The 15853-nt window shown below is 28.5% G+C and overlaps 1 protein-coding gene across 6 annotated transcripts in view; it reads right to left on the bottom strand.

Annotated features, from left to right (window-relative positions):
- Positions 1 to 15853, bottom strand: part of siz (Brefeldin-resistant Arf-GEF family protein schizo) — a 120219-nt gene that overhangs the window by 15137 nt on the left and 89229 nt on the right. For 2 of the 6 annotated variants that reach the window (XM_085657520.1, XM_035864742.2), the window contains exon 2: positions 11691 to 12327. The exons of the other annotated variants lie outside the window; for them this stretch is intronic. In XM_085657520.1, the coding sequence (XP_085513646.1) occupies positions 11691 to 11893 (203 nt within the window). In that variant the 5' untranslated portion in view covers positions 11894 to 12327. The remainder of the gene's footprint in view (positions 1 to 11690; positions 12328 to 15853) is intronic. 6 annotated transcript variants of the gene reach the window in all.

Genomic DNA, 15853 nt, shown 5'->3' with positions numbered 1-15853 from the left:
CCGTACACTTATGGTACATGTGTATGCGCGTTTGTCTCCGGGACAAAACCCTCAGACGGCGACAGTCCTATAGTACCATTGCAACCCCTCTCCTTCACTCCACCGATTCCCTCAACCACTAGCATCATTGCTACTGCTTCCACTATCGTCACCAACCACCACCACCACCACCACCACCACCACCACCACCAATACCACCATCATCAACCACCACTACTAACATATCAGGAACATCAGCAACACTGATGTGGCTTTCGGATGGAGAGCTATCAGCTGGCACTTGGACACGCGCCATAGAGAAGCCTTCCTGTTTCTCTATCCTCTCTATCCTCTATTGTCTCTCTCTCTCTCTCTCTCTCTCTCACTTGCTCATTTCCTTCCGTAATTATTATATTATATTAACCCTGCATTTCCTTGAATAGTAAGGTTTTCTTCTTGTATCGCGTTTCTTCGGATATATATATATATATATATATATATATATATATATATATATATATATATATATATACTTCTTCCGTCATTTTTATGCGTATGCACATGACTTGCTCTCTCACTCTCTCTCTCTCTCTCTCTTTCTATGTATGTATGTGTGTTGTGTATGTTACGTGTACATGTACGTGTGTCTATCTTTTTATCTCTTTCTCTTTCTCTTGCTTTCTTCTTTCAAGCCTTCTTTTTCATTTTTGTTTTTGTTTTTTCTGTTTTTTATTTGTTTGTTTGTTTGTTTGTTTGTTTGTTTGTTTGTTTGTTTAAATCTTTTTTGATTCTAATCGTTTCAGACTGTACCAAAGGAAAGTTTTTATGAAAATCTTAAAAGAAAAAGAAAAAAAAAAGAAAAAAGAGAAAAGAAAAGAATTTCATTGAAAAGATATAAGAAAAATGAAGAAAGAAATTAAATCAAAGAGTCATCGAAGAAGGATAATTGATTTTTACAAACTGTTAGAAAACTTTTGATTCACCGAAAGAATTTATACTTAATTTTCTCAGAAAGTATTTTTCATCTTTATATCACTCACTTTCTCTCCCTTTCTTTCTCTCCTATCAGTTCTTTCCTTCTTTCTTTCTTTTCTTTTCTTTCTTTCATTCTTTTGGATCAAAAGTTTCTCGAACGATCGAAAGTTTTCATTGCGATTCTTAAAAACGAATTATTCTTCTCGGTGACTTTTCGAGATTCGACCAGATTAATCTTGCGATTTTGAAGAGAAAAAAGCAAAAAACAGAAAAAAAAGAAAAGAAAAGAAATTGGACTAAAAAGTCGTCGAGAAAAAAGCATAATTGATTTTTAAAAATTTCTTAAGAAATTTTAATAAATATGTAATATCATGTGTTTATTATGTTTATTATGAATAGACATATAAGATTAAATATATTAATCTCTTTAGGCAATTAAATTATATTACATATTATACATTATTTATTTATTTATTTATTTATTTATTTATTTATTTATGTAAAAAAAATATAATGTCTATATGTATAATACGTATAGTTCCAAAATTTATTTGTTATTATTATTATTATATATTTATATATATATATATATATATATATATATATATATATACATAGTATTTCCGTGCATGGAGTATATAGCAATGTCTGATGTCTGGAAAATACAGGGAATGTTCAGATTTCGATACATATGTCAGACTATTCCAATGATGCCTCGATATATTCATGCTCGTCAACATACCAGAGATAACGCCGACAAATATATTACGAAATTATGCGAAGAATTTAGTAATCATTCAGGAAAGCGATCGTGAAAGATTATTTCTTTCCTTCTATTCTATTTTTTTTTCTTTTTCTTCTTTTTCTTTTCAATTAGAATGACGAAAGTGAACACGAATCATAACTCCTTTCTTATTCCTTTTAATTCCTTCTTCTTCTTTATTTATTTATTTTTTTCTTTATTTCTTTTTTGTTTTTCTCCCCTCTTAAATATCACATTATTCCTTTCGATCGAAAAATATTAATTTATTAACATTTATTAGAAGCAAAAAAAGAAGGATACATATATGTATATACATAAATATTGTTACATACATAGGTATATTTTTTATTATACTATGTCGCGCGTAGAAAAAAAAATTGTAGAAAAAGAGAAAGAAAAAGAAAATAAAATGGATACTTATTTCGATATATCGAGATAAATGAATTTTCTTTTTCTTTGTCTTTTTTTTTTTTTTTTTTTTTATTATTATTATACGAACAAATTCTAATCCATCTGCGACAGATGACATATATTTTCTTTTCTCTTTCTCTCACTCTCCTTTTTTCTTCTTTTTTTTTTTTTTTATTTTTCTTTTTTTTTTTTTTTTTTTTTTAAATAATCTCCGATATATCAACGATACGACAAAATGGTACGACGTTTCTAGTTTGGCATTTCGCCACGCCTTTCACCATTCGCCGATCACAAAACAACAAGAAAAGTACAAAACTACGACTACAGTTCTATTATCGTCTGTTCCAACATCGTGATATCGCCATCGTATTTCCACGATATGAAAAGAGAGATAGGTATTAGTTAGTACTATACATATATATATATATACATGTATAGTACTTAAAGACTACTATAGTCATTTCCCCGCATATTGTCAGTACACGGAGTGCGTTCTATTTATAGGTAAAGTACATCAACGGATGTATTCAACGATAGACTCTACTAGGACGATGAGATGTAATAAAAATAAACCGGTGATACCCGATGGTGTATAAAAGTAAAACACCATACTCGTTTGCTCTTCTTAGGAAACCTTTTAAAGTACTGTACTTTACTTACTTACTTACTTACTTACTTACATACTTACTTACTTACTTACTTACTTACTTACTTACTTACTTACTTACATATATACGTACATACGTACATACTAGCAAATAATCTAAGGGAGAATTTTTAATTATTAAAAAAAATGAACGATAATAATGTTTATAAAAGATCTGCGAGATACTTTCTAATTAATACTTTTGTCCTTTTCTTTTCTTTTCTTTTTTTTTCTTCTTTTCTTTTTCTCAAACTCTTTTTGTCCTCTCTCTCTCTCTCTCTCTCTCTCTCTTTCTCTTTCTCTTTCTTTGTCTTCTTTTATTCTTTTTCTTTTTTTTTTGACTCATAACATTCATAATCATAACTTTGTAATAGCTCTTAAAAAGAACGTTACGTTGAATTAATAAAAATATTATATAAATGGAAATCCAGGAATTGAATGTGATTAGTGCAAAAAAAGATTTCTTTCTCTCTCTCTCTCTCTCTCTCTCTCTCTTCCTATCTATCTATCTATCCATCTTTCTCTCTTACTTTCTTAACATTTCAATAATTTTATAAAAAAATTTTATATAACACAAGAATCGAACATGTTTAATGAAACAGCACACTCACTCTCTTTCACTCTCTCTCTCTCTCTCTCTCTCTCTTTCTCTTTCTCTTTCTCTTTTTCTCTCTCTCTTTATCTTTCTTCAATTAAATTAATATAATTTTATATAAGATTTTATATTATTATTTGTATATATATATATATATATATATTTATAAAAATTGTATATAATCGAATTTGTTTGTAAAAAAAAAAAAAAAAAGAAAAGAAAATATTTAAATATAATCTTTACACTTGTAAATATTTATTTGTCAATGATAAATAAAGAAAAGGACAATTATCCTGCTTGTTCGTATTCATTTAATTAAAGATATTATTTAATGAATTAATGAATTAATCTCTAATATAGAATTATTAATTATAATGCTTCTCGTTCATTAATTGCATCCCCGATGTTCTCGAGATTACGAATCGAAGGAAAAGTGTCTCCCTCTTGATGATCGATAAAACATTTGATACGCTCGATCAAGCTGAATGAGAATTAATAAAAGGACGAAAGAGGAAATTGAGAGAAAGGATTATAGTTAGATATTAAATGGAAAGGACTCGACTATTTACGCTTGAAAGGATGGAAATTTTCTCTTTCTCTATTTTTTTATTTCTCTGTCTCTCTCTCTCTCTCTATTTTTCTCTTTTCTTTCCTTCTTTCAATTTTTTTAACAAAAGCAATTTCAAAGTATAAACGAACGTACGCTATTTTGACCCTTCAATGTTATGAACAAGTAAACTCGTTTCAACTCGACACGATCTTTTTTATCAATATTTAATAACTATTTTTTTTCTTTTTTTTTTTTTTTTCTTTTTATACAGAAAAAAGAAAGAATCATTTTACTTTTATTCTGTTACACTTTTATAATGTTATAATTCGTTATACAATTTTTTTCTCTCTCTCCATCATATTGTATTATATTATATTATTTATAAAAAAGAATATTGTATTTCAAGAAAGAAATTTGTATATGGGGAGAAAAAAGAAAAAAGAGAGGGTAAATAATTGTATTAACGTATTAATTAATTGTATTAATTGTAAATTGTAATTCTCGTGAAGGATTGAATTTTGTTTAAGAGAAAAGAAAAGAGAAAAAAGAAATAAAAAAAGAAAAAAAAAAAAGAAAAGAAAAGAAAAGAAAAAGCAAAAAATATGATCTCGGACTTTCATCGAAAAAAAAAAGAAAAAAAAAAAAAGAAAAAAGAAAAAAGAAAAGGAAGAAAGAATATCGCTGGCAGTGCGATCGATCCTTCCGTTTGAAATCGATACTGTCGATCGGTGATATCGATATGAATATATATACATATACATATATATATATATATATATATATATATATATATATATATATATATATATCTTTCTCTTTACAGTCTTGGAATCAAATTTGTCCGCTTTCGGATTTTATCCGATCGTCGTCGGTTTCACTTCGAATAAGAAGAAATTCGAAACGACGATGAAAACGACGACGACAACGACGACGACAACGACAACGACAACGACGACGACGACGACGACGACGACGACGACGACGACGATAACGACGACGACGACGACGTAACTCGGTGAAACGCGTAGCTAATCTAAAATGCAGAATCTCTCTAAGCTAAGGATATATATATATATATATACATGTATGTATGTATGTATGTATATATGTATATATGTATGTATGTATGTATGTATGTATGTATGTATGTATGTATGTATGTATGTATGTATGTATGTATGTATGTATGTTTGTATGTATGTATGTATGTATGTATGTATGTATGTATGTATGTATGTATGTATGTATGTATGTATGTATGTATGTACGTATGTATGTATGTTTGTATGTATGTATGTATGTATGTATGTATGTATGTTGTATGTATGTATGTATGTATGTATGTATGTATGTATGTATGTATGTATGTATGTATGTATGTATGCATCTAATATTACGTTCTGGTGAACGTAAAGAAAGAAGTAAAAGAAAACAAGAAAAAACAAAAGAGAAATAAACAAATAAAAATTTAATAAAAAGTCAGTCCGGAGAGATTGCCCAGGATATACGTGAATAGAGTTCTTGGATAAATTAAAAAAAAAAAAAAAACCAATTACTAGTTTTACGATCTGAAAAAAGAAAAGAAAATAAAAGAGAAGAAAAGAAAAGCAAAGAGAAGAATATAAATAAATACATAAATAAATAAATTAACGTATAAAATGTTTCGTAAATGAATAATTATCGATCTTGTTTTTTCTTTTTTATTTTTTTTTTTTCTTTTTCTTAATCAGAAAGAAAATTTTTCAATCGTTCAAGGACTTTTGAGAGATTCTATACTTTCTGCATAATTAGAGTATTGAATTCCATTCGATTTTGAATATTTATTTCCTCTCTCTCTCTCTCTCTCTCTCTCTCTCTTTTTATGATTGTGCAAGTATATGCATGTTTATGTACATGTACATATGTATGTATGTATGTGGGTGAATTCATCGAACGGATGTTCACGCTTGGCCGAAGGGAAAGTCTTCTTCGTTTGACGGAAGAAACGGAAACAGAGAAAGATAGATACATAGACAGAGAGAAACAGAGAGAGAGAGAGAGAGAGAGAGGGAGAAACAGAGAGAGAGAGAGAGAGAGAGAGAGAGAGTGAGAAACGAGACAGTGATATTGTATTGTACCTACATACAAGTTTATGTACTCAGGTAATCGTATGACTCATGATAAAAACGAAAGAGCTTCGTTTCCGTGGGATGCAAAAGATAAAGCTTTCCGTTGCGAAATCGCAAACGCATCAAATGTTTCCGCACGGTTGAATTCGCCGCCTCCTCCTCCTCCTCTACCTCCTCCATTATCTCCTCCTTCTTATATACTTCTCTTCTACCTCCCTCTTTTTTCCATCTTAACAGAGAGTCGTTTTACTTTCTCGGTGCATTTAAGGTGCGTGCACGCCGTGGATTGCAAGAAAAGTGCTCCAGTTTTTAAATGGCCTTTGAGTCCGGTCTTTAATCCATAGTCCGTTACTTACGACTACGTATATACAATATGTCCACACACACATTTATATGTTTATATGTATGTATGCCGATGCATTAAAAATTGTGCAGGTGAACGAAGATTAGGTATATACGCATATGTGTTTAATCATGTACGTATATAAGATACAGTACAATACACATACATACATACATACATACATATATATATATATAGGCCGAAATATTGGAGATAACATAGATAAAATCTCGAACGAAAAACCTTCGGACGAAAAATCCTCGAATGTTGAAACTTAATAAATCAACGACAACTGCTTATGAAAAATACGTGCGTAGGTGGTTACGAAAAAAAAAAAAAAAAAAAAAAGAAAAAAAAGAAAAAGAGAAAAAAGAAAAGAAAGTTTCACGTCTAAAGAATACACGATGATTCCAGTTAAAAATGTAAACGTGACTTTAATAGAACACTCCAAGGACATCGAAAATGTCTTGCATTTTTAATATTACAGGTAAATATCGCTTATATATACACTCCAAGGACATCGAAAATGTCTTGCCTTAGTAATATTACAGATAAATAATCGCTTATATATTTATATATATATATTGTTTTTATTTATTTATTATACTGTTTGTATTCATATATACACACAGACACACACACACACGTATATAAGACACAATATATATATCTTTTTTATTTATTTATTTATTTATTTATTATACTGTTTGTATTTATATATATACACACATACGTATAAGACATATATGTATAAGACACAATATATATGTTTTTGTGAAAGAGTTGATGGTGAAAGAGGAGAGGAAGGGTATAGTGGGGGAGGGCAGAGAGATTGGGGGAGGTATAGGTTGAGAACGTACTTTTCCTCTACCAGCCTACACACTTCAAACTGACTGCATAGTTCGTAATATAAACCAACACTATCACTTCGTATCCCATACGTATATACGTAGGTAAATTTATATATATATATGCAATACATATAGGCGTCATTTAATTATGCGACGTTAACCTCGCCAACTGCATGGCAAAACTCACGCTTCTAATTAACGAGTTTCTGCGACGCCGACGCCGACGTCGACGTCGATAAAGAGAAAGAGAGTGGAAGAGAGAGAGAGAGAGAGAGAGAGAGAGAGAGAGAGAGAGAGAGAGAGAGAGAGAGAGAGAGAGAGAGAGAGAGAGAGAGAGAGAGAGAGAGACAGTCGGCTCACCTAAGATCTCTTTTCTTTTTACCTTTTTATTCTTTTTTTTCAAAATTCATTTTCCCGTCTCAAGTCTCGAGTACGTCGCTATAAGCCTGGCGTGCATTTGTGCGTGAGCATGCACATATGATTTTTCTTCACAACTTCCGGCGTTAGTGGAAAAAAAAAAAGAAAAAAAAGAAAAATGACTTTCTTTTTTTCTTAAATTATTTTCTATTTATTTATTTATTTATTTATTTATTTATTTATTTATTTCATTTTTTCAATTTTTTTCTTCTTTTTTTTTTTCAATAAATTCTTAACAAATTTTCATTCTCTATCTTTTTATCTCTATCTCTCATATATTTTATTACAATCGTCGTAAATGATTGCACACGTATTCCTATAGATAAACGAGATTGCTGTTGTAATAACACCGGGTATAAATATATATTAGGAAAAAAACAAAAAAGAAAAAAAAATAAAAAGGTAAAAAAAAAAGAAGAGAATTAAAAAAACAAAAATTATATACCATTCTAACCGCTCACCATTCCCATTGCCATTCTCCCTCTCACAGGGTCCAGTTATAGGGTTCTTTATTTTTCTTAATCTTTCGACTTTTTATTATTTTTTCTTTTTTTTTTTTTTGTTTTTTTGTTTTGGTCGATTAAATTATCCACGAAAATTTTCAATATCTATAAGCATAATATTATTAATTTGATTTCGTAATTCGCAGTTTGATTTTCTTTCATTTTCCACTTACATATACAAGTGGTATATGTACGTGTGCAATTTCCGGAAGATAACGAGAGAACGAGACAGAGAGACAGAAAGAAAAAGAGAGAGAGAGAGAGAGAGAGAGAGAGAGAGAGAGAGAGAGAGAGAGATCAAAGTAGACGAAAAATATTTTTCAAAGAATTCACCAGAGAGAAATCTTACATCATATATTTTTCTCGCTATATAACAGCCTAGGGGGTAGCCGTACGAAAAGGAAAAAAGAAGAAAAAAGAAGTAAAAAAAAAAAAAAAAAAAAAAAAAAAAGAAAGAAGAAGAAGAAGAAGAAGAAGAAAAACGAAACAAGAAGAAAGAACGGAATCTTTCGAGTTTAAAACGTCAAAACGTGTAGAATGACTGGGGCCAAAACGAGATGCGAATTACTAATGACACGTATTACGTATAACGTTCATCGTATTATTTCACGGCTATGTACGCATACATACATACGGAGATCAAAGTTCACAACGAGTATGTACGGTTTATATCAAACAAGTAGAAAAAGACAAAAGAAAAAAGAAAAAAGAAAAATGAAGAAGAAGAAGAAGAAGAAGAAGAAGAAGAAGAAGAAGAAGATTAAGATCAACGATAACGCATAAAAGATTTGAAAGATAATTTTGCAGATCTAATTTGTAAGGCCATATTAGAATGTCACGCTCGGTAAGTGTGCTAATGCGAGTCGTCATATAAGAAATAAAAAGAAAAAGAAAAAAGAACAGAAAAATTTATAAGAAAAAAAAAAAAAGAAAAGAAAAGAATCAGGCGCACAGACATATTAAACGAAGTAGCAGAGATACGTGAAGGCGGTCGACGATCGACGGTCGACGATCGACGGTCGGGCGGTCTCCCGAATTAATTATAATTAAAAGAATTATTAAAGCGTGTTTCCCCATTAGCATGGATATCGTCTATGTTGCGCATCTTCTCGTTTAAATTAATTATCATCGTCGGCAATTATAACAATCGTTGATTGCGGTTAACGGTGCTAATGCATGTTAGTTAAGAATTCATATCGGGCAATACACGATCACTTTACATTTGAAATAATACCTTCTTTCTTTTTTTTCTTTTTTCTTTTTTTTTTTTTTTTTTTTTTTTTTTTTTTATTATTTATTTCCTTTCTTTCTCTTCCTCCTTATTTTCTTCCTATTTATTTCTTCTATTTCATTCTCCTTTTTTTTTTATTTTTTTTCTTTTTCTTTGTTTCTCGTTTGCTTCGCTTTGCTTTTTATTTTTGTTTCTTATAAAGCGAGAATGAACGAAATAACGAGGATCTAAAGAGAAAATGAGATAGAGATAGACAGACAGAGAGAAAAAGAGAGATGAAGAAATACGGAGGATTTTGTTAAGAGAATAAATAAGAGAGAGAGAGAGAGAGAGAGAGAGAGAGAGAGAGAGAGAGAGAAAGATGCAATTGAGAAAAAGAGATAATAATAATACTCTTTTAACGATGATAATTATATGTAGAGATATATGAGAGAAGAAAAAAAGAGAGAGAAAAAAATAGAGAAATAAAGAGAGTGTATGTGTAATAAAGAGAAAGAGAGAGAGAGAGAGAGAGAGAGAGAGAGAGAGAGAGAGAGAGAGAGAGAGAAAGAAATATATGATAAAAAGTAGATTAGACATATTTAATTATGATAATTATATCTATGTATATTAATTGCACAGAAATGCATTCGATGTTAAAAGTAATAAGATCTTCTTTCTCTCTCTCTCTCTCTCTCTCTCTCTCTCTTTCTCTATCTCTCTTTCTCTCTCTCTTTCTATTTTTGCTTCTTTTAAAAGAAGTAATTTTCTTCTTTTTCTACTTTTTTTCCTTTTATCTTTTTAAGTCGTCCAATCGTAACAAAGAAAATTCGGAAATATTCAATTATCCGTTAGAATCAATTTTCGTTTCGTTTTACATTTCTTCTTCCTCCTATCTCCTCACCCTTCATCACCCCTCACTATCATTTAACATTACTATTCCATGATTAATAAAGAAGATTTCAATCGAGGAATCGATAGTATCGTATTCAATGGCTACTGAACATCTCATTTCTTCGTCGTTTTATTGACTTCCTTTTTCTGTTTTTCTTACTTTTTTTTCCTTTTTTTTTTTTTTTTTTTTTTTTATCTCGTTCCATAAAAGAGTATATCGAGCGAGGAAAAATTTCTCGTTTGAAATAATTTTCAATCGAGAATAGATATTTTTTTTCTTTTCTTTTCTTTTTTTTTTTTCTTCGTTCCTTCTTCGTTTCATTTTTGTCCTTTCTTTTTTTTTTTTTTTTTCTTTTTATATTTTCTTTCGAACGAAATTAAATTTAAACGAACGAAAAAAGGGGAGAAAAAAGAAGAAAATTTTCACCGGCAGCAATTCATATCCATGATCTTTTTTTTTTCTTTTTTTTTGTTTCCTTTTTTTTTTTCTTTTTTTTTTGTTTCCTTTTTTTTTTCTTTTTTTAACGATTACATATTTCAACAGAACTGGTTCGAGAATTATTTATATGATAATATTAAAATTTTATTCGTTAATAGATTTGCCTTGTGTATTTATTTATTTGTTTATTTGTTTGTTTATTTTTCTTTTTTTTTTATCGATTAACTTTTAACTCCTCCATCAAACAACATCGTGTTCGTTTAAAATTTGATGAACTCTCTCTCTCTCTCTCTCTCTCTCTCGTGTAATTTTCACGACTAACAGTTCCTATCAAATTCACTCCTTCCCTCCCCCTCCCACCCACCTCTCGTCCAAAACATCAAGCTATTCGACTAACATGGACAATGGCCTCAGCGAACTATATACACATTCTATCGCATCAACAATTATATTCCATCGAATGAGTTTCAATCGAATTATGGGTGAAATGTGCGTTCAAAGTAAACAAAACGATGCTCCCAATGAAATTCTATATTCTAAGCCATTCGTGTGGAATACGAGCGTATTATTAACCCGTCTTTCCATGATTTTCCATACAATTATATGCTTGTAAATTTAATAAATATAATTTTCTATATGTTTAAATGTGTTACAGTAATTATGAAAAATCATTGTAATATTCTTTGCGAATAAAATTATTTTTTGAAATTGAAATTGAAAGTAATTCTTTAACGATTATAATTTTTATAATATTAATAAGAAAAAAAAAAAAATATATATATATATATATATATATATATATATATATAGGCTCGAAATTATCTTTGAAATAATTAATAAATAATATGAAAAGAAATAATATATATATGTATGTATTTAATAAATTTAACATATATAATATATATATATATTATTTCTATTTAATATGTATATTATCAGATATAATAAAATAATATAAAAAGAGATAATATATAATTATATGACATAAAAAATAAAAAAGAGATACCGATTAATGAAGGACGTGGGCGTAGAATAGCCTAACTGCAGTCGCGATCTGATAACTTTTTCCTGAACGCTGACCATCCTGGAACTTCGTGAGCTTTGATGTACTCTTGTTGTTCTAATCACTTGATAACAATGATGTTGAGTTTGTTGGGAACATCCCGACAGCGATCTATCGCTATCTCGTTGTTCTATCATGGTGAACATGATAATAATAATAACAATGATGATGATAATAATACTACCACTACTACTACTAATAATAATAATAATAATAATAATAATAATAATAATAATATTAATAATTTTAATCTATCACTTTTTCACAGCACAACTACAATTACACTTGACTTTTTCTTCATCATCATCTTTTCTTCTTCCTCTTTCTCCTTTCTCACCATTATTCAGAGATTGTCTTTATCGGTATATATTCTTCGCCATTGTTAATTCCCATCGATGATATCACAGTATTATTTTTTTTTTTCTTTTTTTTTTCTTTGGTTTCACAGAATCGTCCCGCACAGACACATAGACGCACACACACACATATACGTATCTCGAAAATTGTCCTGTTCAGTTAAGATACATTTCGGTATCCAACGCAGACTTATTGTTCTTGTGTTGTTGTTGTTGTGTTGTTCCTATTGTTGGTTTTTTTTCAAAAAATATTTTTTTTATTATTTTCTTTTTTTTTTTCTTTTTTCTTTCTTTTATAGAGTTCTGGAAATCGTTTCGAGAGAAAGAGAGAGAGAGAGAGAGAGAGAGAGAGAGAGAGAGAGAGAGAGAGAGAGAGAAAGAGAGAGAGAAAGAGAGAGGGAGATTTTGTTTTATATAAAAACTTTAAGTTCGATTTTATTCATTTTGAATTTATATTTTTTTAATGATTTAATTATATGAAAAAAAAAAAAAATAAAAAATAAAAAAATATATAGGAGAAATTGCAAAAATCTTTTTATATTATTTTATAATATAATGAAATAAATACCATGGAAAAACATGCGAATGGAAGCATGCGAATTTGAAAAATACAAATGTCGCGAGCTCTTTCACCTAATTTCAATAGATATATTATCGTATGACATATATATATATATATATATATATATATATATATATATATATATATATGAGTGGATTTAAGTATTATACAAAGTTAACTATCAACACGATTTCGCTTGTTCTTCTTTTCCATTCGATACGACTCGGCAACTCGAATCGTTACGACTTTCTAACGATGTACGATTAATATGCATACGCTTTGAAATGCTTCGATGACGATGACGACGACGTCGTTTCGATATGGTTGTTTAATCGCAAACGCAAATCCCAATAACTTTTTCGATTTTTTGATTTTCGAACAAATTTCAATGAACTTTCTACGGTGTCTGTATATACGTATATATATATATATATATATATATATATATACTCGTGTGTGTATGTGTGTTCTGTGTTTATGTGTATGGTTCATTTTTCTTTTTGATACTCGATAATTTTCTATTAATTAATTTTGAAATAAAATAAAAACAAAAATAATGAAGAAAAGGAAAGAGAAAAAAAAATTAGATAACATAAAGGTTATATTTACTTATTATGCTATAATGAAAAAAATAATTATAATATTATATTATGCTCGTTTTGAGAATTGTTTTTTACAAAAAAAAAAAAAAAGTTTTTTCACCAGCCTGTCAAAAAGAACATTTAGTATATTAAATACTTTAATACAAAATACATTATATATATAAATATATATCAATATAATATATTCTAATATAGAATATATTATATAACACATAATATATAATATAATCTATTCTAATATATATCATATTCTAATATACCATACATTTTACTATACCATATACTATAATATATTTCAATAAATAAAATATATTACAATACATTTTAATACAGAGTTACATTATATACTCTAATAATAGTACATAATATACTCTATCTCAGTATACCCTACTATAATATACTTATTATATCATACTAATATAACCCTAGTATATTCTATAACGCACATTATAACAAATCAAAATTAATGACTGAAAAATAATAATAATTTGTCGTCAATGAAATAAATTATAACGATACAAATATATACCATTTTAAACATATATACATATACATATACATATATATTTATTTATATATAATAGAAATAAATTTGGTAGTTTATCTTATTCGATTAAATGATAATTTTAATGGCTTACGTAGAATTGTATACAATACCCGTTAGAATGACTTTTGATTTAGAGCTTCTAATTGCATTAACCGTAACTTGACGTGAATGTTAAACGTCTATCGACGTTTGGATATTAAAAGTTAGTACGAATATTCTACTATTGCTGATTTCTCTGACGTTCTCTTGATTACGTAAACGGTTTTACGGAACCCGCAATATGTTCGGTGATTGCCGTCTACCATTATTCCCTTTCTTCTTTTATATATATACATATATATATATATATATATTTTTTTTTTTTTGAACGATCGTTTACACTCGAGTTAGGGTCAAGACAATTTAAAAAGGTGCGACAACCAAATTGCGACCGGAAAAGTTTATGATCGTTGAAAACGGACGTGTCGAGGTGGTATCCTCGAAAGAGGGGGATATATACTACCGTTTGTTCTTGTTTAGCTCGTTCGGTATTGGGGACGCGCACGTTCGGAAAAAATCAAAGACAATGAATAATAATGAACGTACACGTTTCGAATATCACTCCATTCAATCGTCTCTTTCTCCTTTAACTTTTAAACTATTAACTACATCTTTTTTTTTTTTTCTTTATTTTTTTTTTTTTCTTTTTTACCAGTTTACACTTCGATAATATATTTCAGATTTGACTTAGATTTTTTCTTTTGACATACGTCAAAAGTTAACCACTCCCCCCAACCCCTCCCCATCCACCCCCTCGTTAACTATTGAATTTAAATAAAACGACGATTTACATTATACAATTTTGTATTGAAACGTTTATTTGCTTCTCCACTTTTTTTTCTTCTTCTTCTTTTTCTTTCTTTTTTCCTTTTTTTTTTGTGTAACATCACTTTTTTTTTCTTTTTTTTTCTTTTTTTTTTTCATTATCGATATATAGATTTAATACGTTTTTTTCTATTATTATTATTATTATTATTATTAATTTTTTCAGTATTAATTATTAAGGTTAACGTTGAGGACGTAATAAATAAATAAATAAATAAATAAATAAATAAATAGAATATTTATCATTTATCTATATAACTTCAAGGATGAAATTTGATATCACACAATTTACATAATATTAATATATATGTACATACATGTATGTATGTATGTATGTATGTATGTATGTACATATGTTATATACGTATTCTTTGAAATTGTATAAAAATTCGTCGAGCAAAAATCAATAATACCTTAAATAAATAAAAATCGATAGGATTCTATTGTACAGAGCTATATAGTAAACTGTTATATATCATGAATTCTCTCTGCCAATTATATTATATAATCCAGGTTCAATAAACGAGACATTTGTAGACGAACAGATTAAAAAAAAAAAAAAAATAACGCAGAAAGAGAAAATGGAATAAAAAATAATAGAAAAAAAAAAAAGAAAAAAAAAAAAGGAAGAAACTAACAAAACAATGACATAAAATAAACAAATAAAGATATAAATCAAATCGTTCGTTCGTTTGTTTGTCCAATATATAAAGAACGAAACATAACATAGAGTAAAAATTTATAGGATATCATAACTCGATCTCATTCTCTCTGTCTCTCTCTCTCTCTCTCTCTCTCTCTTTCTCTCTCTGTTTCACTGTTCCTTCCTAATGCAAATATTTGTTCAAAAAATATTTAAGAAAAACGCACGTAGTATCAATTATATCGACGTACCATTTATAAACATTACATTAATTTTCTAATATCATTATAGTCAATTTCTATTGTAAACACAAGAAATGTTATTTCTCGTTAATCGATATCAGTATTCGTTCATTTTACTTCCGTAATATGAATGTTCAAATAATCTTAGTGATTACATGGCAAACAAAGAGATTATTATTTACGTAACTTCTATATATATATATATATATATAAAGCTTTGTTTGTTACGCGCGATATGAAAATAATATTCTTTTTTATCTTGTTTCTTTTTTTTTTTTTTTGTTTTTATT

Source organism: Vespa mandarinia, chromosome 6 (genome assembly GCF_050613455.1).
Source record: "Vespa mandarinia isolate Hongniang chromosome 6, ASM5061345v1, whole genome shotgun sequence".
In the NCBI taxonomy this organism is placed as follows: domain Eukaryota; kingdom Metazoa; phylum Arthropoda; class Insecta; order Hymenoptera; family Vespidae; genus Vespa; species Vespa mandarinia.
Note: the sequence above shows the minus strand (reverse complement) of the source record. Positions and strands in the feature narration are given on the sequence as shown.